Source organism: Megalobrama amblycephala, linkage group LG5 (assembly GCF_018812025.1).
Source record: "Megalobrama amblycephala isolate DHTTF-2021 linkage group LG5, ASM1881202v1, whole genome shotgun sequence".
Classification (NCBI taxonomy): domain Eukaryota; kingdom Metazoa; phylum Chordata; class Actinopteri; order Cypriniformes; family Xenocyprididae; genus Megalobrama; species Megalobrama amblycephala.
In genome coordinates, this window is record NC_063048.1 from 3,429,642 (window position 1) to 3,457,508 (window position 27,867).

General features: G+C 39.9%; 1 protein-coding gene across 1 annotated transcript; it reads left to right on the top strand.

Annotated features, from left to right (window-relative positions):
• Positions 1-4,479: 4,479 nt before the first annotated feature.
• Positions 4,480-20,756, top strand: LOC125268107 (nuclear factor 7, ovary-like). Its single transcript, XM_048190215.1, has 6 exons — positions 4,480-5,123; positions 12,559-12,654; positions 12,890-13,120; positions 13,198-13,220; positions 13,302-13,420; positions 18,520-20,756. The coding sequence occupies exons 1-6, from the start codon at positions 4,722-4,724 to the stop codon at positions 19,020-19,022; spliced, it is 1,374 nt and encodes a 457-aa protein (XP_048046172.1). The 5' UTR covers positions 4,480-4,721; the 3' UTR covers positions 19,023-20,756.
• The last annotated feature ends 7,111 nt before the right edge of the window (positions 20,757-27,867 follow it).

The window sequence follows — 27,867 nt, forward strand, 5'->3', positions numbered from 1 at the left end:
TCCCTGTTCCCCACACAACCAAAGCACTGCAAGAGTTTTTGGGATGGTGAATTTCTATCACCGTTTCATTCCTCGAGCAGCTGAGCTCATGCACCCTTTTTACAGGGCCCTCAAAGGGATTATCTGGTCAGAGGAGATGACTAAGTCATTTGAGGATGCTAAACTCGCCTTAGCACAGGCAACCATGCTGTCTCATCCAATTCCAGATGCCCCCATTGCTATCACTACTGATGACTCAGATTGTGCGGTGGGTGCTGTACACGAACAGCTGGTAGATGGTGTTTGGCAATCCCTTGCATTTTTCAGTTGGCAGCTCCGCCCAAATGAGCAGAAGTACAGCACTTTTGACAGAGAGTTGCTTGTGCTCTACCTGGCAGTAAGACACTTTCGTTTCTTTTTGGAGGGACGTGTTTTCACAGCATTTGTGGATCATAAACCCTTGATTTATGCTATGTCCAAAGTTTCTGAGCCCTGGTCATCACGACAACAACGTCACCTGACCTTCATATTCGAGTTCACAACGGATATCAAGCACATCGATGGAAAAAGCAACGTCATGAAAGATAGGGCTGGGGGATATATCGCATGTGATTGTCACGCGCATTTTGTCAGTAAAGCCAGTTCCCTGATTATCGCTAAATCGCCATCACCTGCTTTCAAATGGAGCGGCATTTAATAGACAGAGCCGTAGTTCACTGACAAGCCACGCAATATCGCGATACTGCGTGTATCAGAGCCGTTTTTGACAAGGTCCACAGTTTGTCACACCCTGGACGGAAAGCTTCACAGAAACTGATCTTGTCAAAGTTTGTGTGGCGTGGATTGAAAAAGGATGTTCAGATCTGGGTTTCAGCATGTGTGGCATGTCAGCGGGCTAAAGTGCAAAGACACATCAAAGCGCCACTGGAAACTTTTGAGGTACCAGAACGACGCTTTGATCATGTTAACATTGACCTGGTTGGTCCACTGCCACCCTCCGTGGGGTTTACTCACCTTCTGACTATGGTGGATCAAACCACCAGGTGGCCGGAAGCAGTACCATTGGCCTCAACGACAATGGCGGATTTAGCCTTCTTCGACACTTGGATTGCGCGTTTCGCACTCCATCTGACATATCTTCTGACCGTGGCCCTCAATTTACTTCTGAGTTGTGGACGGAGGTGGCTCGAATCCTAGGTGTGCAGCTTCACCATACTACCACCTTTCACCCACAGGCCAATGGGCTATGTGAACGATTTCATTGCTCTCTCAAAACTGCACTGAAGGCCAGTCTGACAGATGACAGATGGATTGAGCGGCTACCCTGGGTCCTCCTGGGCCTGGAAACGGCTCCCAAGGAGGATCTACAAACTTCCTCTGCAGAGTTGGTGTACGGTCAGACTCTGACCGGACTCCCGGGAGATTTCATTCCAGACAGCACAAGGCCCTGTAGTCTATCTTCTGAACACTCTGCCCTCCTGGACAGAATCAATACTTTCAAACCTGTTCCTACCTCTCAGCATGGACTGGCGGTAGCTTGGATGCCTAAAGACCTCTCTGCGGCTGAGTTTGTTTTCATCCGTCATGATGCTCACCGACATTCTTTGCGGCCTCCGTACGATGGCCCATTTCGAGTTCTGAAGGCTGGAGTCAAAACTTTCCTGGTCGACGTCGGTGGCCATCCAGAACGAGTCACTGTTGATCGACTTAAACCAGCTCATGGAGAGCTAGGTCAGCCGATAGTTCCTGTGCTGGCTCCTAGGAGGGGTCGTCCAGCCACCAACAAGGGGACAGACCCCAGGGAGAAATCTCAAGCTGTCAAAGAGGTTCAACCTGCTGCAGACTCAAGTCACTGCACGTGTTCAGGGAGACAAGTTCGAGCTCCAAGCAAGCTGATGTTGCCCGTGTGGGTGAATTCTGGGGGGGCCTGTGTAGGGGCACAATAGCAATAGATACAAGCAATCCACACATCACTGATCCATAATTGACACATCACCGGCATACACACACACATGCATATAAGTTACAGCATTGTTGGACATTCAGCAGATCAACAGCCTTGAGCAAACCATCAGTTTAGTTTTAACAGGCCCTTCTTTAAAAGGGGTAAGGATACTCAATGTATCAAATAATGAGACTAAGTTTGATACTTGCATGTCTCTCCAAGTTGAATTAAAACTGTCCTGATGCAATTTGTGGAGGCTTCTGTTGAACCTTTGCTGATATTGTCTTGATGAAAGAGAACCAGTTGGATTCAGAGGATCTTTGGTGAATGGAAGGTCTAGGCCGAGGCCTGGCACAAGCTTGAGGTTCCTTAGAAGCTTCTAGCTTCTTAAAGCGTCATGTTGACGTCAGCATTTGTCAGTACAAGGGAAGAAGAGGAGGAAGAGCAGGAAGAGAAGAGTTTGATCTTGTGATCAGTGAATATAAGGGGTGAAGATGTCACACCCTCTTAAGGTGTCTGAGCCAATAAGGAGTTTCCCATTCAGAGGGAAGTTTTACGAGTCTTTGTTCTGTAGCAAGATATTAGCATAAGACACTGGATTGGATGAATGAGAGAATAACCTTCTAGATTCTTAGAATACTAACATGTCACAAAGTTAGTAACATGTAACATAAATTACCAAATAGGAAATGAAAGTTGGAGTCCGTAGATACCAAACATGCTGCCAATGTGATCTCAGTCAACTATACATTTGCAACTATGGAACATTAATACCAAAATAGTTCAAAAGAGAGAATTAATACATAGAAGAAAGCCTATAAAAGGAAAGTCATGAGATGGGAAAATTGGATACATGTTTATACATTTCCCAAGTGGTTATATAGAGAATACATAGGATTAAGAGAGTTTATTTGTCCTTCTCAGGAAGAATGAGTCACTAGTCTCTACAGAATTCTTCCGGATCATAAAAGTACCATATATCTGTAACAGGACACCTAGGTTGGCCTGGGATGCTGGTTGCAGTTTTAGGGGGATGGGTTCACAAAACTTTGATAAAGTGAGTTCATAGGTAATTCATTAAATATATTGAATAATTTTGTGTGCCTGATTGGTCCAGACACTACATAGCTTATAAGCTACAACGTTACATTAAAAAATATATTTAAAACAAGGCACCATCTCTCTTGTGGGTATTCTGTGATTGTTTCGGATCAGCCCTAAAACGTGATATATAGCATTGAAGTAGCCTTATGTAATATAAATAAAATCTGCTGAAGTTTTTCATAGTGTCTTGACTTGGTGCCATGATGGATATTGAAATCTTGTTATTTATTTTTTTAATTTTAAACAGTATAGATTACTTTGTGGTAATGCAACATTTGTGAACACAATTGTGTATGTCAGGCCATAAATATCCAAAAAAATATGCATTGCTTGCTTTGGTGTTGCCACCCCTCATAGACCTCATGCCACTCCTTTGCCACCCTATAAATAATTTTCTAGATCCACCCCTGATGTGAACCCCCATCACTCTAGTCAATAAACTGCTGCTGCTTGGATTGAAACCATCACCATCATTAACACGGTCAGCATTATAAAAAAGATAACAACACCTGTATTTTCTCAGGAGGTTAAAGCGGGCTGGTCTCAGCACTCCGGTTCTGCTAACATTTTACCGGTGTGTGTGGTGGAGAAACACTCTCCTTTTCCATCACTGTCTGGTACAGGAATTGTTCTGCTGCTGACAAGAAGGAGCTGCAGAGGGTGGTCAAATCTGCCCAAAAAATGACTCCCCTCCACTGAGGACATTTACACCAACAGGAGCAGAAGCAGAGCGTCCTGTATTATGAAGAATCACACCCACCCGGCAAACGAACTGTTCGACCCTCTTCCCTGCTTTGTCATAATGTTGCTCTGGTTTAATACGATAATATGATACACTGCTAGTACAATACGTTATTTTAGATTTAGACCATTAAAATATTGCATAATTGTATATTACTTATTTTTTATAAGTACATGTTTCATTCTCATGTGACAACATGTACAGAATGACAATAAAATACCTTGAACCTTCCTACCTATATGGTAAAAAAAATTGCTGTAAAATTTACAGTAACGTACTGGCAATTTTGGTCACCAGCAAGCCTGTAAATTAACAAGAGTACTGTAAATCAACTTCAACTGTACTGTACTGTACTACAAAGAGCAGCTGTGAATTTACGTTTCAGTCCAATGATGAAGAGTTTCAAAATGGTGTAAATAACAAAAGGATTTATTAAACAAACAAAACTCAGATTAGTCTTTTCACTGAATACTTGAACAAATAAACTTTGTACAAATAAAGAAGAATAATTTAAACAAAAATAAAGTATCTGAGTATTTTTATTGTCAATATTTGTGCTTTTTCATTGTTCATTAGTGTTTGATTCAAGGTTTTATAGCATTATACTTGAAAAAGTTTCAGTGCAAGTTTTGTTAAACTTTACCCTGAAGAAATCATGATGTTCTGTGAACCACACATGATCATAAACTCCACCCACACTTACAACACTTACCAGGAAGAGACTGACTTATTATTTCTCTTTTCTGTCATACTGACTCTCTTCTCTCTTGACAAAAGCAATAAAGAATCAGCGATCAGTGGAGAATGAAGAGAAACACTTTCAAGAAGGATTTTTGAGACATTTGTTTCTGAACAGACAGCAGATCGTTGTGATTCTCAAGGTGATTCATTTTGAACTGTCGTTCAGAAAGTGAAAGTAAAGTTTATACTGCTGGAGCTCAAACAGTGAAAATGGCTTCACTAAATGTTTCTGCTGAAGATCTTTCTTGTCCCGTGTGCTGTGAAATCTTCAAGACTCCTGTTCTTTTATCATGTAGTCACAGTGTCTGTAAAGAGTGTCTTCAACAGTTCTGGAGGATCAAGAAAACTCAGGAGTGTCCTGTCTGCAGGAGGAGATCCTCAAGAGAACATCCTCCAATTAATCTTGTGTTAAAAAACTTGTGTGAGTTGGCCCTGACGGAGAGAAATGAGACGAGTTCATCAGGATCTGAGGAGATCTGCAGTTTACACAGTGAGAAACTCAAACTCTTCTGTCTGGAGGACAAACAACCTGCGTGTTTAGTGTGCAGAGATTCACAGAAACACGTCAGTCACACATTCAGACCCATCAGTGAAGTGGTCTCATCATATAAGGTAAGACAAATGACTCTTGTTTCACATGTAAGTGAAGTGAGGTGAAGGCCAAGTATAGTAACCCATACTCAGAATTACTGCACATCTAGGACTTTTGAGTAGTGAACATACACACACAGAGCAGTGGGCAGAGATTCACTGTGGCACCCGATGAGTGATTGAGGTTCAGTCATTTCCTGCCGAGATTGAGAATTGACCCCGCGTCCTTCGGGTTACCAGTCTGACTCTCTAACCGTTAGGTCACAACTTCCCATCATGACTTCCCTTTACTTCGACTTGTAAAGAACAATAATTAGTCATAAACACAGATATCACATTCAAGCACTCTGGCATTTTACTCAACTTCATATGACATTTGCATCTATATTTAAAACTTTATTAACTATCAAAGGAAGGCCCCTCATTCACTGCCATTATAAAGCTTGGAAGAGCCAGGATATTTTTAAAATAACTCAGATTGTGTTTGTAGTCATATACACCTTGGATGGCTTGAGGGTGAGTAAATCATGGGGTAAATTTTCATTTTTGGGTGACCATTAACACCTATCACCCAAAAACTAACTAATTCCCCCCTTTAGCAGCAATAACTGCAGCCGAATGCTTGTGATAACTGGAGATCAGTCTTTCACAGCGCTGTGGGGGATTTTGACCCACTTTTCTTTGCAGAACTGCTTTAGTTCAGCCACACTGGAGTGGATTCAAGCATGAACTGCCTGTTTAAGGTCCTGCCACATCATTTTAATTGGGTTCAAGTCAGGACTTTCCAAAACTTTGAGTTTTTTGAGCTGTTCAGAGGTGGATTTACTCCTTTGCTTTGAATCATCGACTCGCTGCTTGAGCTCATCCGAAGATTCAGTCTCTCTAACCCCTCCTTTCCAAGAGGCCCATTCTGATGAGAATGGTATAGCTGCAGCTAGTGATGTGTCGTTCATGAACTACTCATTCGTTTTGAACAAATCTTTAATGTGACACAGGAACGAGTTGTCTCAGAGAGTGATTCATTTACAGATAACAGAAATGATTAAAGGAAACAGAAATGATTAGTTCTCCTCTCGAGTCGTTCATTCATCAAGTCCCACACCCATAGGAAGGGCTGTGCAGTCTGTACCTGAAAAAAGAAATTATGAGTTCACCTCTCGAGTCTTCAGGTTCGAGCCAGTCGTTCATCACATCACAGCCCCATAGGCTGAAGACAGAAACATAAATGATCATCAGTTCATCTCTTGAGTCTTCAGTTCTGAGTCCTTCATTCTTTTTTCATGTGACGTGGCAGCCGTATTGGATACAGAAATTAGTTAATAATTCAGAACCTTCCTTACAAACAGCAGCGTAGTTCATTTTTTTAGTTTAGTTTAGTGTTTTGTTTCTTAGCTAGTATAATAATTGATTTTCCTATGAAGACTGGACATATTGGTCTAATATTTGTATAAAAAGATTGGTCAGAAGGGACATAGTGGCATAACATAAATGTTTATTGCACATATCTTTTGACAATTATGATAATTCTTAAAATATAATACAACATACAGTCAATAGTAAGATGTATGTAGAATGTAAAGAATGTAATGTTGTATTTGTTGCGAGACACTGAGGAAACGGTCACACAACAAACATACGAAAGACTCGAAAGGATCTGAAGACTCGAAAGATGAACTAATCATTTCTGTTTCCGCTACTGCACCCCACAGCTGATTTTAAAGATATTAATAGTCATGTCAACCACAGAGCTGATTTCCTACAATGCTATGCTACAACAAATTCGAAACCTACCCTACACCCTTAATCAGTGAAATTGACTGCAAAGGCGGGATTTGCGCTAAATAGTGTGCTAAAAATAATGGCAGTTCAGGAGATAAGCAGATCGTGTGATATGAGATCACTGAGCGGGCCGTCCATAACTTCGCAACTGGGCCTCACTGGACATTGGCACATTTTTAGTTGCACCCAGCGTCATATTTAATTATATAAGCATATTTATTTATATAGCATATTTTATAACTTTTTTGTTCTACTATCAACTAGAAACAATGTTTAATTTCCAAACATTTATTTTGAAATGTAAGTCAATGACAGTTAAGCCAGAGCAAATAGCAAAAGTCTTTGCACTTGGAGACCCTGCCCCCTTTTGGAGGTTCTGCCCCATTTTGTAGATCTCCAGTCTGCAGTTATACCTACTTGGATGTGATTGGTCTACTCTGCTCTGATTGGCCAGATGGCCCAGTCTGTTGTGATTGGTCGACTGCTTGCAGCGCCTGTTGGAAACGAAACGCCTATCACCATAACTGTACTTGAGCTCCTGAGGCCTCAGCGATCGTACACACTGTAAAGACAGTAATAACGGCATCGATTATACCATATCAATCCGAGTGCGAGTCCAATAATATAACCTTAAAAGAACTAGTTATTCAACCCGAACCTCCATCGCAAGGATGACTTGAGCAGGACTTTTCTCAGTGACAGGCTACTCAGTTTGACGTTCATCATGAGATGTTGTAACTGTAATTCCTCACCATCAGCATTAACAAGTGTAGGTCCATCAACAAACTGATGTGTATATTTAATGCAGCGCACATGTTGGAATTGCATCATTAACAATAACAGTGTATACTGAATGACTAATGTAACATTAAAGTTTGTAAAACAAATCTTGCTCCATCCTTTATCATTACTCAGAGTAGTAAGAACGACAGAAAATCTGCATTAATGGACACACATTTAGGTAATAGTGGGCCACAGCTGATTAGCAGAACTATTTCATTAAGACAGTAATAATGTGAGTTAGCCGGAGACCTACACAATATAAAAACAAAACTATGTATTCTGAACATATATATATATATATATATATATATATATATATATATATATATATATATATATATATATATATATATATATATACTGTATACTGTACTTACGGGATGTGATTCTGAGGAGCAAGTTGGTCCAAATAAAGTGGGTACTGTCCCATCTTTGATGAATAAGCATTTTGTTAATCCCATTTAGACCTTGCAGAGATTTGAGAAGCAATTGTCAGAAGATTATACTGCTGTTGTATCGTTGTGGTAATTTTAACCACTGACTCTTTACATCCTCATCCTTTGGAAGTGTTTACAAAGAGAATTTTCTTTTGCAGAGCAGAAAACAGCATCTTCTTGACATGTACACAACACGAAGAGCTACAGTGTTTGAAGGTCAGAGTACACGTTGTTCGCAGGCAGCCAATGAAGACCATAGGCCGGCATTATTCAAATGTGTAACCATCTTACGTATGCAGGTCACGAAAGTGAGACTGGAATTCCTGACAACTCGTTTAGGTGGTTCAGTGATGATTCTTTCTTTTGAGAGACAATAGCTTTATTAATTCTGCACTTTCAGCTTCACACCTTTGCAGATTGTTTATATTCTCTTCGCTCTCTAAGGCAGAAGTATTCAAACTCATTTCCAATCACCCTACTACCTGTCCGTTTGATCCTATCCCCACTCATCTTCTTCAGGCCATCTCTTCTTTAATTGTACCTGCACTCACTCACATTATTAATACTTCTCTTCACACTGGTACATTTCCCACAACATTTAAGTAGGATAGGATTACCCCAATGCTCAAGAAACCCACTCTAAATCCAGCACTTTTAGAAAACTACAGACTGGTCTCCCTTCTTCCATTCATTGCAAAGACACTTGAGAGAGTTTTGTTCAACAAACTGTCTACTTATCTCACACAGAACAACCTCCTTGACAACAACCAGTCTGGTTTCAAGAGTGGCCACTCAACCGAGACTGCCTTGCTCTCAGTTACTGAAGCCCTGAGACTGGCACAAGCAACTTCAAAATCATCAGTACTCATCTTGCTGGATCTGTCTGCTGCTTTTGACACAGTTAACCACCAGATCCTCCTGTCAACCCTTTTGATAAAGGGCATCTCATGAACCACACTCTAGTGGTTCAAGTCTTATCTCTCAGGTAGGTCCTTCAGGGTATCTTAGAGGGCTGAGGTGTCTTAGTCACATCATCTTGTTACTGGGGTACCTCAGGGCTCAGTGCTTGGACCACTTCTCTTCTCCATCTACATGTCATCATTAGGATCTGTCATTCATAAACATGTTTTTTCCTATCACTGCTATGCTGATGACACACAACTCTACCTCTCATTCCAACCAGATGATCCAACGGTTGCTGCTCGTATTGCAGCCTGCCTGACAGCCATTTCTGCCAGGATGAAGGACCACCACCTTCAACTCAACCTTGCAAAGGCAGAACTGCTTGTGGTCGGTGCCAATCCAACACTTCAACATAACCTCTCCATCCTCTCCAACCTCTCCATTCTCTAATACATAAAATATGTAAGCTTGACCAGAGTTCTTGTGGGGAGAAGAATTTATTGAAGGTAGTAGTGTAGTACAGTTCTTCAGCATCGATGTCAGCATCTCAGCCTTCAAAATATCTTAACTCAAAGTTCTGTCTGTGGGACAGAACTTTATACATGAAGACAAAAGGGCTACAAACAAAAGAAAAGTGTTAGGACCTCCCACAGGAGATCAATCTACCCTGCAATCTACTCTGAGCAATGCTGTTTCTTTGTCATTCACACCGATCAGTTTCTGTGGGCCATACGTCTGTATGGGCCATTTGGTTCACACCTTTACAAACACAGAGTTGATTGCATCTGAGGCACAGTCACAATGTAAATGCATCTAACTAAAGATAATGAAAATACACATAATCTTTCACCAGGAACCTTGGAGTTGTGATGGATGATCGTTTAAGCTTCACAGATCATATTGCGACAATGGCCCGGTCCTGCAGATTTGCCTTGTACAACATTAGGAAGATTGGACCCTTCCTATCAGAGTATTCCACACAAATTCTCGTCCAAGGTATTGTTCTATCCAGACTGGACTATTATAATGCTCTCTTGGCAGGCCTTCCAGCATGCGCTGTCAAGCCTCTACAACTGATCCAGAATGCGGCAGCAAGAGTGGTCTTTAATGAGCCGAAGAGAGCACACGGCACACCTCTCTTCATCAGTTTGCACTGGCTGCCAATAGCCGCTCCCAACAAAATCAAGGCTCTAATGTTTGCCTACAAGACAACCACTGGCTCTGCACCACAATACATAAACTCACTACGTAAGAGTTATGCGCCTTCCAGAAGCTTGCGTTCTGCAAGTGAACAGCACCTTGTTGTAAGAATTAACTCGGATCAATTATAACTCAAAGGTAATTAAATTACAGTGAATAAGAACCAAATTAAACTGTAAATGATTCAGAATTAATATTTAACACTTTATCAATTATTTGTCCACCGAAAAATTGAGGTAAGGGTATTTCACCAATTCTGGACAATATTATCCCGTGGCCAAGGGTAATAATATAAAGTTATGATTACTGATATGAGCCAGGTAGCAAAATCTAGAAAGTTTAAGGCAGTAATTTGTCAAGCACACAGCACAAGACACTTGTATATATGAAAAATCAAACAAGACTTTATTGAATTACTCTAATACACACAAACTAATCTAATGAAAAAACAACAAGTCCCAATTGTCTAGCTTTAAACAATATTCTTTGACCATAACCTGAGATAATTAATATACTAGCAATTCAACCATAGTTTTGTTTGCTTAATAAAAATTGCACCAGCTCAGCAAAATTAAGAGGCTGCGTTACTTGCGTTTGGATGCTCCTGTAAGCATGTGTTCCCTTCGTGACATAGTTGACGAAATCTTTGCGGTGCTGCTCTGCTGGAGGTCGTTCAAGAGTTCTGTGGGACAGCATTCGATGTTGAGTGGAGTTATTGGCTTTGCAGGAAGGAATCTTCAGATGTCGGTTGCCGGTTACGTGTTGTTTCTCTGCGTCTCAATGATTTGCTGGAAACAACGGACTTGGAGCGAGTTTTCTTCTGCAAAGTTCAATGAAGGTTCTTGCAGGAAGGTGATGAGTTTTAATGAGCTTTTGAAGAGGTTTTAACGTGCAAGTAGGACAATGGTCAGTCCGCACGGGTCAGCAAAACCAAGGCTAAAAGCGCAGACGCAAGCAAAGACGAAGAACAATGCGGGGCATTGAGTTTTGAACGGTTTGTTGGTTCCACCCTTTCAAGTGTTTCCACCAGTCTGGTGTGGTTTTGGGCGGGTCCTACGCCCAGTTCTCCTGTTCTTGTATGTAATTAGTAGGGATGGGAAGATTAACCGATATGTATCGATACGCGGTCATGCGCGTGCACGATGCGAGTGCATCGGTAGAGCAGCAGAGGATGAATGAAATTTTGGAAGCATATCGAGATGCATCGGTTTTTGCGAGATGCATTGGTTTTTCTGAGATACAGCTTATCCTTTTAATACAGAATGTATTTCTTTATTTATTAACAAGTGTTGTCAACCTGTTTTTTTGCGCATAATTTAATCGACCTACATAAAGTAGGCCTAAGCAACGGACTTGCGGATGTGTGTACACTACAACTCAATGTATCAGCTGCACGGATGAAGCCAGTGATGCGCCCAAAGGTAGTTGTCAGGAAGCGCAAGGAGTAAGCAAAACAAACATGTCGGACGCCGAGATAATTTATCCTCCACTGAATTTTAAATCTAAAATTTGGGAACACTATGGATTTTACAAGAAAGACGGACGACTTGACAAGACTGATGCAATTTCTATAAAATACACGGGCAGTACGACTAATCTGATATCTCACTTGAAAAGCCAGTTTGTAAAAAAAGTATTGGTTTTACTTGGTTAATAAATAATCAAACTAATTCAATGGCACCGCATCCTCTTTCACATCACCACATAATCTTGATCTAATTAGCTAGTGCTGAATTATCGCATCGTATCGTGATATGGGTGTGAATCGTATCGTATTGCATCGCAAAATGGCACACGTATCGTTAATATATCGGATCGTATACTTTTGTATCGAGATGCGTATCGGATCAGCATTATACCTTAGACGCCCAACCCTAGTAATTAGCATAATGTCCTTACGGTCTTTTGTGTCCAAACTTTATGGAGTTTGGTCAGCACTTCGAAGAAATAAGTTTATAATAAGGTGGGTTGAATCTCTTTGATCTTTGGGATGTGAAGTTGTGTTAATTTGGTGGGCTTTGTTAATGAATAATCCTACATTGTGGTGGATACAAAATCACTCTCACTGACCTTCTTCTGGTCTGTTCCCGGCTGGTGGAATGACATGCCTAGCTCTATCGGTGCAGCTGAGTCTTTAGCCATTTTCAAAAAACTGTTAAAGACTTATCTTCTTCGTCAACATTTGACACAGGAATATTAACACTTACTTTTTCTTTTTTTTCTTTCTATTTTCTCTCTCTATTTAATAATAATAATCATTATATGATCATTATATAATTATATGATCATATCACTGTATTCTCTTCTTCTCTTCACTGTAATCTGGAGTTTTTTGTATTTTTGTTCAATTCTAGGAGGAGCTCAATACAGCACTGAAGTCCTTACAAGATAAACTTCAACAAAATGAAAACATTAAAGGAGAGTTTGAGAAAACAGTTCAACACATCAAGGTGAGGAAACAGAATCAAGAGTCATTTTCATTACAGCTGTAGGATCACTATATACAGTTATGATCTGATATATTTAATATAATGGATTCCAGTTTATTATTTCTGTAAATGACGAGCAGCGATCTGCTTCTGGATCCGTTATATGTCGGTATCCGAGTTTATCTCTGATATGAATGATGTGAAGTGTTGATGTGTGTCGATTGAGATGATTGAAGTGAATGTGATTTGATTTCAGTCTCAAGTTGAGCACACAGAGCGTCAGATTAAACAGCAGTTTGAGAAGCTTCATCAGTTTCTCAGAGATGAAGAAGAAGCTACAATCACTGCACTGAGGGAGGAAGAGGAGCAGAAGAAGCAGATGATGAAGGAGAAGCTGGAGGAGATGAACAGACACATCTCAGCTCTTTCACACACAATCAAAGACATGGAGGAGATGATGAAAGCCAATGACGTCTGCTTTCTGAAGGTCTGATTTCAGATCATTGTTTGATCATTGGTTCACTGGTTGAGTTCTTGATGATAAATGGTGTGTTTGTTCTACAGAAGTTTCCAGTCTCAATGGAAAGGTGAGTGATTTGCTCCTGTCTCTGGTCTCTCTGGTTCTGATCCAAAGCCACTGCAGTTCTGACTCCTGAATGTTCTTCCAGAGTCCAGAGCTCACAGCCGGATCCACAGATGGCTTCTGGAGCTTTGATTCATGTGCCGCGTTACTTGGGCAACCTGCCGTTTAGAGTCTGGAAGAAGATGCAGGACATTGTCCAAAACAGTGAGTCTGACTGCTGAAGACCTGAGCTCTCACACATATACTGGAAATGATGGATGGGTGGAGAGTTGAAGGTGCTTCATGACTTTACCAGCTCACAAGGTGCATAAAAGCAGACAATATTAAAAGTGCAAAAAGGAAACCAACAACACTTGTGGTAAGAGGAACTTTAATAAACTCTAAAAATTACCAACATGTTTCAGCATAAGAGCCTTCTTCAGGGTATTCAACAGACACAATGCATGAACATTTTAAGAAAACTTACATACTGAGTTACTAATACAAAGAAAATTAACAAAAGCTGACAAGCTCCTCTCAAGACATCACACTAATTGGTTAAAAGGTTAATGATCAAAATGAAACAAACACCCAATCAGAAAACATCCTCATCAAATCGGCATGTTTTACCATTTTCTACATTATAAAAAAATAAGTCATCAAACAAGGTCACATCTACCATTTAAAAAACAAAAACAACAACAATCATACAATAAACAATATCAAATAAACTCTTTAAGGCAAAGCTATGTTGGTAATATTTAGAGTTTATTAAAGCCTCCCTTACCACAAGTGTTGCTGAATTACCTTTTGCACTTTTTATATTTTAATTTTTGTCAGTTGGATTTTGAATGGTTTTGGCTCATTTGAACATTCCGTCAATGACAGTCTGTGGGATTTTTCAGAGTTTTGATAATCATTTTTAGGAAAACCGTAAATCTGATCATTTATAAAAGTTAAAGTAACCTGAGTCAGAATGGTCTGAAGGTCTGAGCAGAGTTTGGTGGTTGTTAGTTACCATTAGAACATTTAGACTCATAATAATAATAATAATTTCTCAAGCCAACATAATTAGTTAGTTAATAAGTGAAACACAACAGACAGTAAGAATAAACTATTTTAAAGCAATAAAATGAAGATGATCAGATGTTGCTGAAGATCAGACACACACTTACAGTTCCCTTTTCAAAAGGGAACTCGCACTGCGTCTTGAGACGCTTTGGGGAATGCCTCCGCGTGACTGGTATCTGAAGCATTTGTTAAATCACAGCAATCCTATTGGTTGCCGGCAGCCTACGACATCATACTATTGCAACCAGGAAGTATGTAAGGAGCGCCTAGAGAACATGTCATCCTTGAATCATGTCATCCTTTTTGTCTTCAGGGACTGTTTATTTGAAGCGCGTTGTTCAAATGAAGGTAAAAATGGCTTGTTAAACATTTCAAGCTGTGTGCATGATCCATGTCATTAATATTTGTCACACATTACTTGTGCGTTCTTTGTTAGAGCATGCATGCTCAGTTCTTGAAGGAGCTGTTGGCGTGCATTGTGAGCTCCGCTCTCATTTGTCTCTCTTCTCGTGGGAAGAGGTACAGGCTTCTGGGAACAGTGGCTCAGGTCCTGCTTGTGCTGAGGCGGAGAGGAGACTGAGATCATAAGACTCACAGAGGTAGCTCGCTGAAGAGTTTGAAAGAGGTGTTAATCTTTCGCATGCTTCAGCGGCTGATGAGAGTGTTTTGCTGAGTGAGGATGCATTTTCTCTTGCATCTTCAGGATCAGCAGACAGTACTCTGTTGGTTAACATGCAAAAAGAGCAAAAGATGGCTGTTGAGGGCAAAGAAGGCAAGACATCTGCGTGCTTGCAGCCGCTCTGCGTGCTTCATGCAGACTTCAGCTGTTATGAGAGTGCGTTATTGAAGAGACCACTCATGCAAGTTTGAAAACACAAACGGTTTCTTTCCGGCCATAACCCTCCGTCTTCTGTGAGCTCTCCATTCTTTCCTGATCTCCACACTGAGATCGAGAGGGTATGCGCTCATAATATCAGGCTTGAGGCTGGGCCATTGATGAGTTGTTCCATTATTGGAACCCTTCTGAGAGTCTGGCGCTGGGCTTGGTAGTGAGTGCATCCTTTCAGGCTGTAAAAGTATGGCAGGTCCCATTTACATTAAAGCCTCCACTCTTTGAAGTCACAGGTTGAGCTTTGTAGATCGCCTCACCTTCCCATTATTAGGGAAGGTTATCGTGACACCCTTACTATGTGCCTCCTCTCCTCTAAGACTAATTTTTAGGTCAAATCTCCAGTCAAATCTCCAGGTCCATCTCTTAGTCAAATCTCCAGGTCCCAGGAGTTTAACTTTATTGACAAGCAACAAAGTGAGATGCCAGCTCCACATCTGAATCTCTCTAGCCAGGGCACAGTTTTTATAATTTTTTCTTATCTGTTAAAACAGTGTAAGTTATTTTCCATGATCTCATTTACAGGTGCTCTCCTCCCTTTCTCTTCCTGGATTCTCCCAAATACTCCCCAACATTTTTACCTCAGTCACTTCACCAATTAAACTGCAGGTGTTGCTTATGCAAGAGATAATTCTCTTTGTAAGTGTGGCTGACTGCCAACTAGTCTACATCTTTTTACTTAATATCTCGTGGTGGAATTCTGCCAATTAATGGTCAACCCTTTCTCATAGGCAAAATGAAACATTGTATCAAAAACAATCAACACTCCCCAGAGGCAAGAAGCCTTCACATGACACCCTTAATAATGATCTTATTAATTTCACATCCTCTTGTTGTCTGGTGGAAAACTACCAGCAAAATATGCTTAGTGGCCAAGCTAACTTCTCAGATACATCTGACCCTTACAGTCACGTAGGCCAAGAGGCCTCAAAACTCTTCTGGCTTTTATAGTAAGCAAACTAATTCTACAATTGTTTTCTATAAGATAGATAAAATACTCTGTCAGTACCATTAAGAACGAATATCACCTATAGTGAATGGCTTGGCTGCCTCTCAATTGGAGATTCGTTTTGAAACCAAGGCTGCCGCTCATCTGAGCTCCAGATCATTTATATTTTAAGTGGCCTCTGGGGGCCACCTTGATAATCATTCTGTTCTGAGTGAGTTGTCTTCCTCTTGTTTAGAGGGACTTTCTAAAAAACCTGAAGCCACCACTCTACTAAGCTCCAGACAAGATCATGATTTCAAGTGTATGTCACTCTGTAGAGTGGTTTCCTCTTGCTAAGGGAGTGTAAGGCACTATGCTGAAGCCTCCGCTCCCCCAAGCTCCAGTTATATCATGACTCTGTGGGCCGCCTTGACAATCACCATGTGGCAAGTGAACTAGCTTCCTCTCGCCTGAGAGTCACTACGTTAAAGCCGCTATTCTAATGAGCTCTAGGTAGATGATGTCTTAAGTGTTGGCCTATTGTAAGGCCACCCCGACAACCACCCTGTGGTGAGTGTGTTGGCTTCCTCTCATTTAGAGAGGATTATTCTGAAGTCACTGCTTCACAGAGCTCCAGGTGGACAGTTGTCCTGTAGTGAATGAGTCGGCCTCCTCTTTCCTTGAAAGTTATTAGAAAGTTGTCACTCCACTGAGCTCCAAGAAGGTCATGAATGAGTGTTGTTAGGCTTCCTCTCATTTAGAGAGTAAATAGCACTATACTGGAGCCTCTGCTTTCTGGAGCTTTGGTTAGTATCAATATCTAGCTTGTGGCCTTTTAGAGCAGGCTCTTCTGTGAAAGCTCCTTAATTGTAACCATCAATTTGTGGGGCTGAGTGTCCTAGACCTCTTCTGTGGAACTTCATTACTCCAGAGCTTACCTCAGACAGCAACCCGTGTTAGAGCGAGAGTCATTATTTGTTCAGGTCTCCACCCTTAAGCTTTGTATCAAGTCAAGCTGATATTAATTCCCCTTGCTCAGGGTCCTCTTAGAGCGCTTAGCTCCCAGAGCTCTGTGCCCCTTGTGTTTACACCAATGATGCTCAGGTCAAGCAGACTAAGTACTCCTCCTATTCAGGATGGCTGCGTTGAGTACGCTCCCTTAGAGCTCAAGCATTAGCCCTGAGTACATGCCCATGATATTCTGGAGTAATAGGCTCTATTTTGAGGCCTCTTGACAGTCTGGTTGCATGAGATCCCCCTGGTGGCTATCTCTGTTAGACTAGTATCCAAGTAGTTGGCCCTCCTCAGACCACCTTGATGGTGATTCTCTGGGTCGAGCTACATTCCTAGTACTTCTAGCTAGTTTGAGTGTCCTGGCTCCCCAGAGTAAACAGATTAAATTCATGTTGCAGGCTCTGTAGGAGCCTCCCTGATTCTAGCCCCAGAGCTTGGTTGATACTCTACTTGGTCGAGATAGGTCCAGGGTTGAGCAGATTGACTCCCCTCGTTTGCAAGGGTTGGAAAGCGCTATGCTCCCCAGGATACCCGTCTCTTTGTCTGGTGTGAGCTGGTTACTGCCTTTTCTGCAGTTTCTCTCATCTTGTTACCTCTCATGAAGCAAGTATGGCAAGACCAGATTAGCCTCCCTGGTGGTTCTGGGGGATGACACAATTTCCCCCTAAAAGTGACTAGCCAGGGCTCCTTTCAGCCCCTGACCATATTCCCTTAAAGGAACCCTTCCAAGTGAAGATGCTGGTTCCAAGCCCTTGAGCGGCCTTTTGACAAGTCCTTCTCTTACTACATGAAGGTACTTCCTAATTGAGGCTTGAAAGCTCAGGCAGTGGCTGTAGGGAATACTGTCACTGACAGGCTAGTTTGTGACCAGAAGGGGTGAATGGTTTTTGGCATTTCTGTTGAAACTGCCATTATTTGTGCTTAGTCAGCAATTTCTTGGCATGCACTCCCCTCAGCATGGCGGCATGGGTATTTTGTTCCCCAAAGCGTCTCAGGACACAGTGCGAGTTCCAATTCGAAAGGGAACGTCTCGGTTATGACTGTAACCCTGGTTCCCTGAGAACAGGGAACGAGACACTGCGTCCTGAGATGCTTTGTGGATCTCAGGTAACATGGTTACAGTTTTAACCTGAGACGTTTTTTCATCTACAGCATAAATCTCTACAGATCTCATTGATTTATTGTTATTTTAACTATTCCAAAGTGTCATTTTCTCTTGATGGCCACAAATGTCTGAATCACATATTTAATGTTTGCAGTTGATGATAAAAATGAGTGTGAAACTAATAACAGCACTGACAGTGATCAGAGGAACATGTGTTTGATCAACAGTGTCATAATTCATAATAATCTGTGTTGGGTTCACTCTTGATCATTATGTGAACATCAGAATAAAAGCATCTGTTGATTGTGTCTCATCAGCTCCTGTGATTCTGGATCCAAACACTGCTTATCCATATCTCGTCCTGTCTGATGATCTGACCAGTGTGAGAAACAGCGGGAACAAACAACCTCTTCCTGATAATCCAGAGAGATTTGACAGGTCTCTCTGTGTTCTGGGTTCAGAGGGTTTTAACTCAGGAACACACTGCTGGGATGTGGAGGTTAAAGAGAGTCAATACTGGAGTCTTGGAGTAACTACAGCATCAAACCAGAGGAAGGGATATGATTTCTTCAACACTGATGTCTGGAGAGTGTCGTACAGACTGTCTTCAGGTTTTTGTGTTAAACAGAAGCTTGATCGTGTGAGAGTGAATCTGGACTATGACAGAGGAACGGTGTCATTCTCTGATCCTGTAACTAACACACATCTACACACATTCACACACACCTTCACTCACACACTCTTTCCATTCTTCTGGTGTAATGGGTCTTTCTCTCTGAGGATCTTACCAGTAAATAGTCAGCAAACGTTACTCCTGTAGGTCTGGATCTTCCTGCTTTCATCATGTTTCCAATATTTAATCCAGATTACATGACTAAGAGTTGATCTGAATATCAGTACGGTGGCTGTGATTGGACCATGACTGATATCAGCACTATAGCAACTTTCTAACACTCTCACATTTCATATCAACGGATAAATAAACAAGAAGTTTATTTAATCAGGGTATAGAAGTTTATAAAGCACTTTACACAATAAGTTATTAAACAATTTTAGGATAATAACAATTTACCTGATAATTATTTCAGTGAAGTTTGTCACTTTGCTAATTTTCACATAATGGCCTAGACTATAATTTTTCTAGAAACTAAATCTAATTCTACACATGCACAATTTCAATAAATTTGTAAACGAATAATTGTTTATTTCAGTTTAAATGATCATTTGTTCACTTAAGTTCATGGATGTAAACAATAAACACTTGATTAGTGGCGTTTACGGATCTGATTCTAAAAAACAAAGAGTCAATGGGTCTCATTCACTAATAATTCCGTACACTATTTGTATACGCACATTTGAAGTTCACACGAAAACTTTCTTCCTAATTAACAACACATGCGTACGCACATATTTTATAAACATCGTTTTAATGTTGATGAATTCGGAATATTCTAAATTAGTGACAGAGTGCCTGAGGTAAGTAATTTACATAAAACACGCACAAACCATATCTATATAGGGCATTCCACACTCCCTTTTCTTTCGCCACTCTCAGCAAACATGACGCTCTCTAAAGACACATTCTCGCCTGAGAGCAGCGGAGCGAGATCTTCAAGCAATGCCAAGAGTGCCATCCTCAAAGCAATTTGAAACGCAATAAACACATTTTATACAGACATTACAGACCTCTGATTAGCTAGCTGTACATGCGCATATCTGCACCTTTATGCAGAGATACTTTGCAGCTTGAGCTATGATGCAGCTTTTATTAGTTTAGACATATATATGATGAAATATAACCTATTTAAGGTCTATAATTTTAAAATTTCATAGTAACATGTTTATAAGGTCACCAAGAGTGTGTAATTTTTCTTACGAGCGGTTTTATTTCCTACATTTCAGTTGCTACAGAGACATCAAGAATCAGCATATGAATCTGAACAATGGTGACAATCAACAGCGTGCATGCTGGGTACCAGCTGGTACAAAACTCACCCATGGCATGCATTGCAATGTGAATAAATTATGCAACTTGTTTTGTTGACTGTGTCATAGTTCTGTGATGTTCAGAGTTGATCTGTTTATCTGAATGTTGATTGTCACTATTCTTAAGGTTTGTATGAGTGTTGATGTCTAAGAGTGTCTCAATGTCTAGTTTAAAATTACTGAATTAAAATAACATTTCAGCACATTTGAGAAATAATCTCTGTTTAAATAATAGTGCTGATATGATTCAATCAGCTTTCTGATGAAACTTATTTTTATTACATTTTTTTTTACCGTTTTATAGAACCTAAATTTTATTATTGTTTGTTTTGAATAATTAGTGTTTGAACCAGTTAAATTAGAGTTTATTCTGTCATAAATAGTCATAAATATTCTGATCTGTTCCAAACTGCCGGCTGCTAGTGTTTTTAGTAAAATTCTCTTGCAATTGTTGAAAAATAAATTATTTAACAGAAGTCAAGGGTCAAGAGCCCAAATAAATAAAACATCAACATTTAAACCTCTGTTAATTCTCAACAAGAGCTTCTGTAGATGTATGACAGAAATAAAATCAACTGGTCAGTAATAAGTGAAGCTGGTAAAGCTGTTTGTGGAGTTATTTAATCAGATCTTGAGAGATTTAATGTATTTTATCTTCAGTTGATTTAATCTAAGGCTGTGGCTGAAGTCAGGTGTAGTTTCTGTTCTTGTTGTTTCTCTTTTCTTCAGTGATTCATTTTGTTAACAGCAGGTGTTCATTACTAAAGCTCAATCATCCCTTGATTTGTTCATTTAACTCTTGTTCATTTGTTTGATTGTGGTTGGAGGGCACTGGTTTAGGGTGCTGTTTGGGACAATCCCTGCGTTCCATTCAGAAGGGCTCATCCCTAAGCCCTAATCCCTTCAAAGGGTTTACCCTCCGGAGTGAGAGCTTTGAAGTGATGAAACTCTTTTTTTGGAACGCACTTCTGTGTCATCTTAACGAGACAATCAAGGAGGCACCTTCATCGCACATTTTGTACGCTTCAGCCTTCACCTGATACTGCTATTTGTTTTGTGTTACCCAGTTTTCCATCTGCAACATCTCTGTGTGACGACGCTTGGCAGTCTGCCTTTGTTGGACTTTTTTCAGAACTGTTAATAAACTCTGTTTGATTGCTCCTTCACTTCTGGGTCATCTGCTGCACACAACACAAGGCCTTTTACGTTAAATATAATGCATTGAGTGCATGTATTTGAAACATTTGAATGGATTGATAAAGGCAGCTGTTAAGTATTTTTGTTGAAGTACAATGTCGTTTTGACCATAATAGTGTACCAAATCTAACTCGTATAAATATTACAGTAGTATAGAAAAATACTAAAAATACTAAGAAAAAAAAAAAAAAAAAAAAAAAAAAAAAAAAAAAAAAAAAATCGAACTCCGAGCCTCCTGTACCCATTCTGTGATGCCAAACAACTTCCCTAGGAAGTTGCAAAGGATCATGGGGGCCCGACGTGTCCAACAGTTGTACCCTTCGAAATCCTTCATTCTGAACGACCCTTCAATATGGTGGCCATGATTGTTTTCACTCTGAAGTCCCCTTCAGAGATCGACATATCCCGTTTGGAATGCACACGAGGGCCATTGTTTCACAATCATCTCTTCTTCTATCTTCCATCTGTACAGCACAATCACTCCCTCTGCTGCCTGACAACATCTACTGCACTGTAACTTCACTGTATCTGTGATGGAAAGAGATTCTTTGCTCTGACTGCAACAAAAACTTTACCTCCAGGAAATGTTTAAAATTTGATATTGTTCTTTTACTTCCACACATACTCTAATTCAGATGGACTACAGTATCATGTAACAGGTTAGTACATGATCAGGTGATGATTTCTGTGTTGATGATGTAATCATCATGTAGTCTCTGAACTCACTGATCTCATCCAGTTTTTAACTCCTTATTAAGAGTACGTTTACACGACAATGATATGCTTCCGCGTACAGGTAATACCATTGTCAAAACAATCCCCATTCATATGAATCCATGAAAATTACTAAAAATGCTATATTCTGCTGGCAGGCCATTAGATGGTGATGAAACACTATAGACTGAACATGTAATACGCATGTGCATGATGCCATCTTTTTCACAAATTCACATTTTTGTTGTTTACACGGAGACCATTTTCAAAAACTTGCACTTTGAAACCTGTTTTCAAAAGTTTGCATTTTCAGGCCATCAAAACACCGTTGTCATGTAAATGAACAGACAAAACGCATAAATAGGGACACAAGGGGTAAAACCAGCATGGGGCAAAATACACATATCATTTATACAAACACTTTAGATAAAATTATGTTTTAATGTCTATGTTAATACTTGTTCAAACTTGTTCACTTTAGCAAAGTTTGCATTGCTATTTTCTGTTTATTTTGATAAATAAAAAGAATGTATTTTTGTTCAAAAAATATACTGTCATTAAAATATGTTCATTTTAAAATTACAGAAACAAAATTATTTTAAAAAGTAAAGATTCTGAAAGCATCAAATGAGATCACATAATTTAATGAAGCTTTAGAGTAGTAACAAATAAATGTATTTTATTATGATATAATATTTTTTTCCATATTCTTCTGTTATTGAAAAACTGTTGCTTTAATTACCATGAACAAAACTGAAAATCACTAAGACGACCTTAATTGTCTAAAAAAAATATAGACAATAATTTTATCAATTCTCACTTGCTACTTAAATCTACAACATTTTTTAAAACATTAAATATTAGATCAAATTAGCACATAATCAACTTTTCGTTGCTGTCCGGGTTCACGTCAAGGATCAGCCAAATTTCCATGTGCATCTTGAAAAGCAGATGTTAAGAAAATTACTGAGTTGAATTTGTGACATCTAGTGGTTTCAAAGAGAATAAAGTCAAATGCGCCTTTTACCCCTTTTAGTGACAATGGAGGCCTACATAGATGAGAGGCTGTGTGAAGAGTTTAGAAAGTACCCTCATTTGTACAACTAACTGGGTGCATACATGAGCATATGCTTAAAAAATTATATTGTTCTACTAACTAATGTAGTCTCACACTGTGTGAGTGAATTTAACCATTTCAGTACAGATCACTTGGTTGTAGTATAAAACAGTCAATAAATTCTGTTGTTTTCAGCCAATAATTCAGTTGAGTTGGTTAAAAAGAATGAACAAGCAGCTTTGGATATAGAGGTGAAGTTAAATCCTGATTCAGCATTCACTAAAATTCTCCCTGGTTCTTTACAGTGCAATAAAATCTGCCTTTGTGTATGTGTTTGCATTTACTTGGTTAGAAATAGCTTGAATTGAACAGGAACCATCACCAGGGCCGCGTTATCCTAATGGGCAACATGGGCTGCAGCCCAGGGCCCCGAACACTGGGGGGGCCCCAAGACAATCCTCTTTTGCGTTTTAAAACGCATTGTCGTCACACCCGAAGGCGCAGCGGACACGCACGCAGGAATACAACCAGGACAGTAGCGTAGCGTCTGGGTATGCACGTTGGTTGCCCGCTATTACGGGCTCAACACCAAGGTATACTTCGGACGTTCGCATCGCGCAATTTTCGTCATCAGGAGGGTTCGCGGACGTCCGCGTGCAGCCCAATTTTTGTGATGGCACGGACCGTATGTGTACTGTACAATAGCCCATGCGAAAGTGAATTGAGTGCTTGAAAACAAAAGTCCACTAGATAGTGCAGTGCACATGCCGAACGCATCTTTCCACAGCCAAATACTTTTAAATGCTCGCACGCGCGTCTGTGCGCGAGACAGAAGCTGTGTACATATGTTCATAAAAAGTATAATAGAAATAATGTTGTCAAAAACTTGCTAAAGCCTATCTATGTTAAATGTTACTACTAAAATCATTAAGAAGCTGAATAAATGGACAAAGAAAGGGTTCATGCCATGTCTTAACGAAGATTTGACCGTCATTTTTAAAGTGGCTTTCTGAAACTTATGCATGCAGTAATGCCAGTAGTACAGAACTTTAAATGAGTCATATTGGTTTTCTGGAAAAAAAAAAAAAAACAAACAAACAAAAAAAAAAAGGCTACGTCTGCACATTTTAAGATACTGCACGAGATGTGAATAAATGTAACTCGTACACTCGTTGGAGTGGATACTTTTTATTCAACGAAATAATGCACATAAAACGTGATGGAAATTGCGTGATGGATTCCAAAGCCAGAGTCGAATCGGTCGAATTTAAACTGGGACTTGTTAAAAAGCCTTTTTTTAATTTTAATTTTAATTTTTTTACATTTTATAGATCGGCAATGCAAAGTCATAACGATGGAGGAGCGCATATGATCCTACTGTAGTAGGCAACTGTTGTTGTCAGTCCTAGAAATGTTTTTACTATTTTTGTCTGCATGTTTTAAATTGATAATATCTTATTAAAATCTTGGGACTCATTCGCATAAGACGCGCGATTATGGATGTCCAGGGGGAGGGGGGCCTTTGCGTTCGTTAGCCCAGGGCCCCGTGAAGGCTTAACGTGGCACTGACCATCACTATCAAACATTGTTTGTATACTCAAGCTCCACTCCTTGGCTTGATGACGTTTACTTTGTTATCCTTATTTATACGTGCAGTGTCTTTGACAGTTGTGTATTACTTTGAATAATTTTATTTCTTTAAAGGACACATTTTCAAGACTATTTTATTTAGATGTGTATACAGCATAATTATTTGCAAAAAGCACATAAATTAAAGTTTAGTGTTTCTAAATAACTCTTTTTGAATGATAGCTAAATGCTTTTGTTACTCTCACTACATACTGTACTACAGAATTAGTTATTCTTGCATATAATGTCCCATAGCCTACCTCATATGAAACCATTTCACTGCAGCACTTTAGAGATTTATGACATTATTTCACTTTATACACCTATAAAAACCTCATTACTAATAAGTAGGGAAAGGGAAAAAAGAAAAAAGAAAAAAAAAAAGCCAGTTCTTATAGTATACGTCACATATTATATTTCAGTCAGGATCACTTAAGTCAAAAATTACAAGAGACAAAATTTAGTCAATTTTTTATTGGCATATTTTGCTAAAGTTACAATTTGGCGGTATGGCTCTGTTCTAAATTCCCCATCCTTTCATGAGCTCCATGAAAGCCAAGACCGGGAACAGCAGTAGCTTCTGGGGACAACCTCCCATTTTTTAACTGGGACAGCAGCAGAAAATCCTCCTAGTGAGAACAGAGCATGCATCAATGACAACAGAATGACACTGATTAAGTTAAACACAAGTTTAAGGAGGAGCTGGGGAGGAGGTGGGTTGCAAGCAGCGTGCAGTGGAAGCAGCCAAGCAGGCAGAGAGACGGAAGCTGCGTTTAAGTAATGCACCTTATTTTAGAGTTGCCAATGGAGTCCATAGAAATTGGATCAGCTGATAGCAGAGCTTGACTACGAGGCCTGCCTGAACTAACGCTGACACTTAATGCATGTGAAAACGTTTTACTGCAGCATTTTGGAGATATATGACATTTTTCAACTTCAGAGGCCTATGAAGAACTAATTTTTTAATCAGCAGAGAGGGGAAAAAAAAAAAAAAAAAAAGGATCAATGGCCAGTTCTTATAGGGGACGTCCCATACTATATGCACTCATATTAAATCATTTTACTGCAGTGTTTTGGAGAAATGTCACATCATTACACTTCAGAGGCCTATAAAGACCTCATTTGACTCCATCCATCACATGAGCTCTAAACATATTGGTCATTGCAATAAAATACAGTCCAGCATATTAATAGCAATGAAGAAATAACACTCTCAGCAGTGAAATGAGGTTTGGGGAAGGTCAAAAGTGAAACAGCAGTATAATGTTCTCTGTGGGACACTTAATATTCAACAATATTATTGACACCTTTGGATGGAGAACGGAACTGAGCTGGACGATGACATGTTTTCCGCAGAACTGCTTAGATAAAACAATTAATTTAATAATTTATGATCTTTGCAATGGAACTTTGTTTCTTTTAGATTTCTGCACTGCTCTAATTTTCTCTATATAAGCTCAGATCTGAAGAATAACATTAAACCACCACAGCAGTGGAGATAAGCTTGAAGACCTCCATGGCGGAGCAGACGACCACTACAGTAGTGCAGACAGTCTTGAAAATTCCCACGGTGGATCTGGCAGGGTTAGATCAGGCAAGAGGGATACAAGAAGTTTGTGAATGACCTGTCAATGTACTTTTCAAGAGACCAATTAGGATCATGCAAAGGGATGATCAAACTGAGTGGCTCAGATAGTCCTCCTTGGAAAAATAATATTAGGCATACCTCATCCATGGTGGTTTTATATGCCAAATCAATAAAGTTCTCACATATTCCTCAATCGGGTCAGAGACGCGTTATCTATGCAGCTGGATTCATTTTGGTCAGTCATTCTGTTACAAATGTTGAGAGATGAAGCAGAGAGATGGAATCCACTTGCACGCACAACTTTAATAAAACATCCAGAAACTTGAGACATGAACAAGGTAACAGCAAACAACTGACAAAGCACAAGAGAAACACAAGGGCTATATATACACACACACAAGGAAACAAGCTGTAGTGAACAGCACATTCTAGGGCCCAGTTTATGGCCAGGCCCCTCTCGGTCCGTAACAGCGGACAAAGGTTTGCTACATTTTGATTGGATCTTGGTGGACTAACACAAACACACTGTCCAACGCCATCAGATAAAGATGTAAGGACAACATCCAGACCTCTCTTAGAGGGCAAGAGGAAGACCTCTTGTACCAAGCCTGGAAAGGACAGGACTTCTCATTGGTCCACAGGCAGTTTCTGCCCTTCACCCATCTAGAGACTACTTCCTAAGGTTGGCCACAGACCCGCTATAAAAATTCCTCGGGACCTTAGCAGAAATGGGTGAAACAAAGATCAATCCAAATCCATTCAAAACTATGTTTGAAAACCTTAGAACTGATGCAAACTACACATTCATTTCATACTTATTCACAGAAATAAGTATTCTCAGTGACAGCCATTTGTAGTGCAACATCTGATACAAATTCAGCTGTTAATGTACAATTGAATGACAGTTCAAACTTTTTCCATCATGTTTAGTCTCTATTTGTTTAGAATATTGCCAAAGGTATTCTGGTGGTGGTTTGGAAAGTGAGAAATGCATTGGTAAACTTTAAAGACACTGTAAAGACTTCCAACTTTGTGCTTTATGCAAATGAGTTCCACAGGAGAAAGAAGGGTGGGTCACACTATGTGTCCCCTCTGATGCCAGCAGCCAATCACAACACTCGAATGGAGACGCGCCAAAATGCAATCTCCTCCTCATCTGAAAAGGTACCCTTTTAACAGACACTCCTTGTTCTGAGTCTGCCCGTCAAAGGGGAAAGACACAACAGATACACCGTTCTGAGTCTGTCCTGCACGAGGATAGACATTAACGGATACACCGTTCTGAGTCTCTCACTTTCCAGAGACCTTGGCATTGTTGTATATTACCAGTATATAATTTCCTAATTTCCATTAGATGTAATATAGCTGATGTTAGTTAATAACAAATAATCTTTCGTTTATTTGTTTGGTGCATAATAAGGTTCTCCACCTTATTTTCAGAGAAACAGTTTATCTTTCCATAAGATAGCGTAACTCTTCCATAGCCACGCCCAA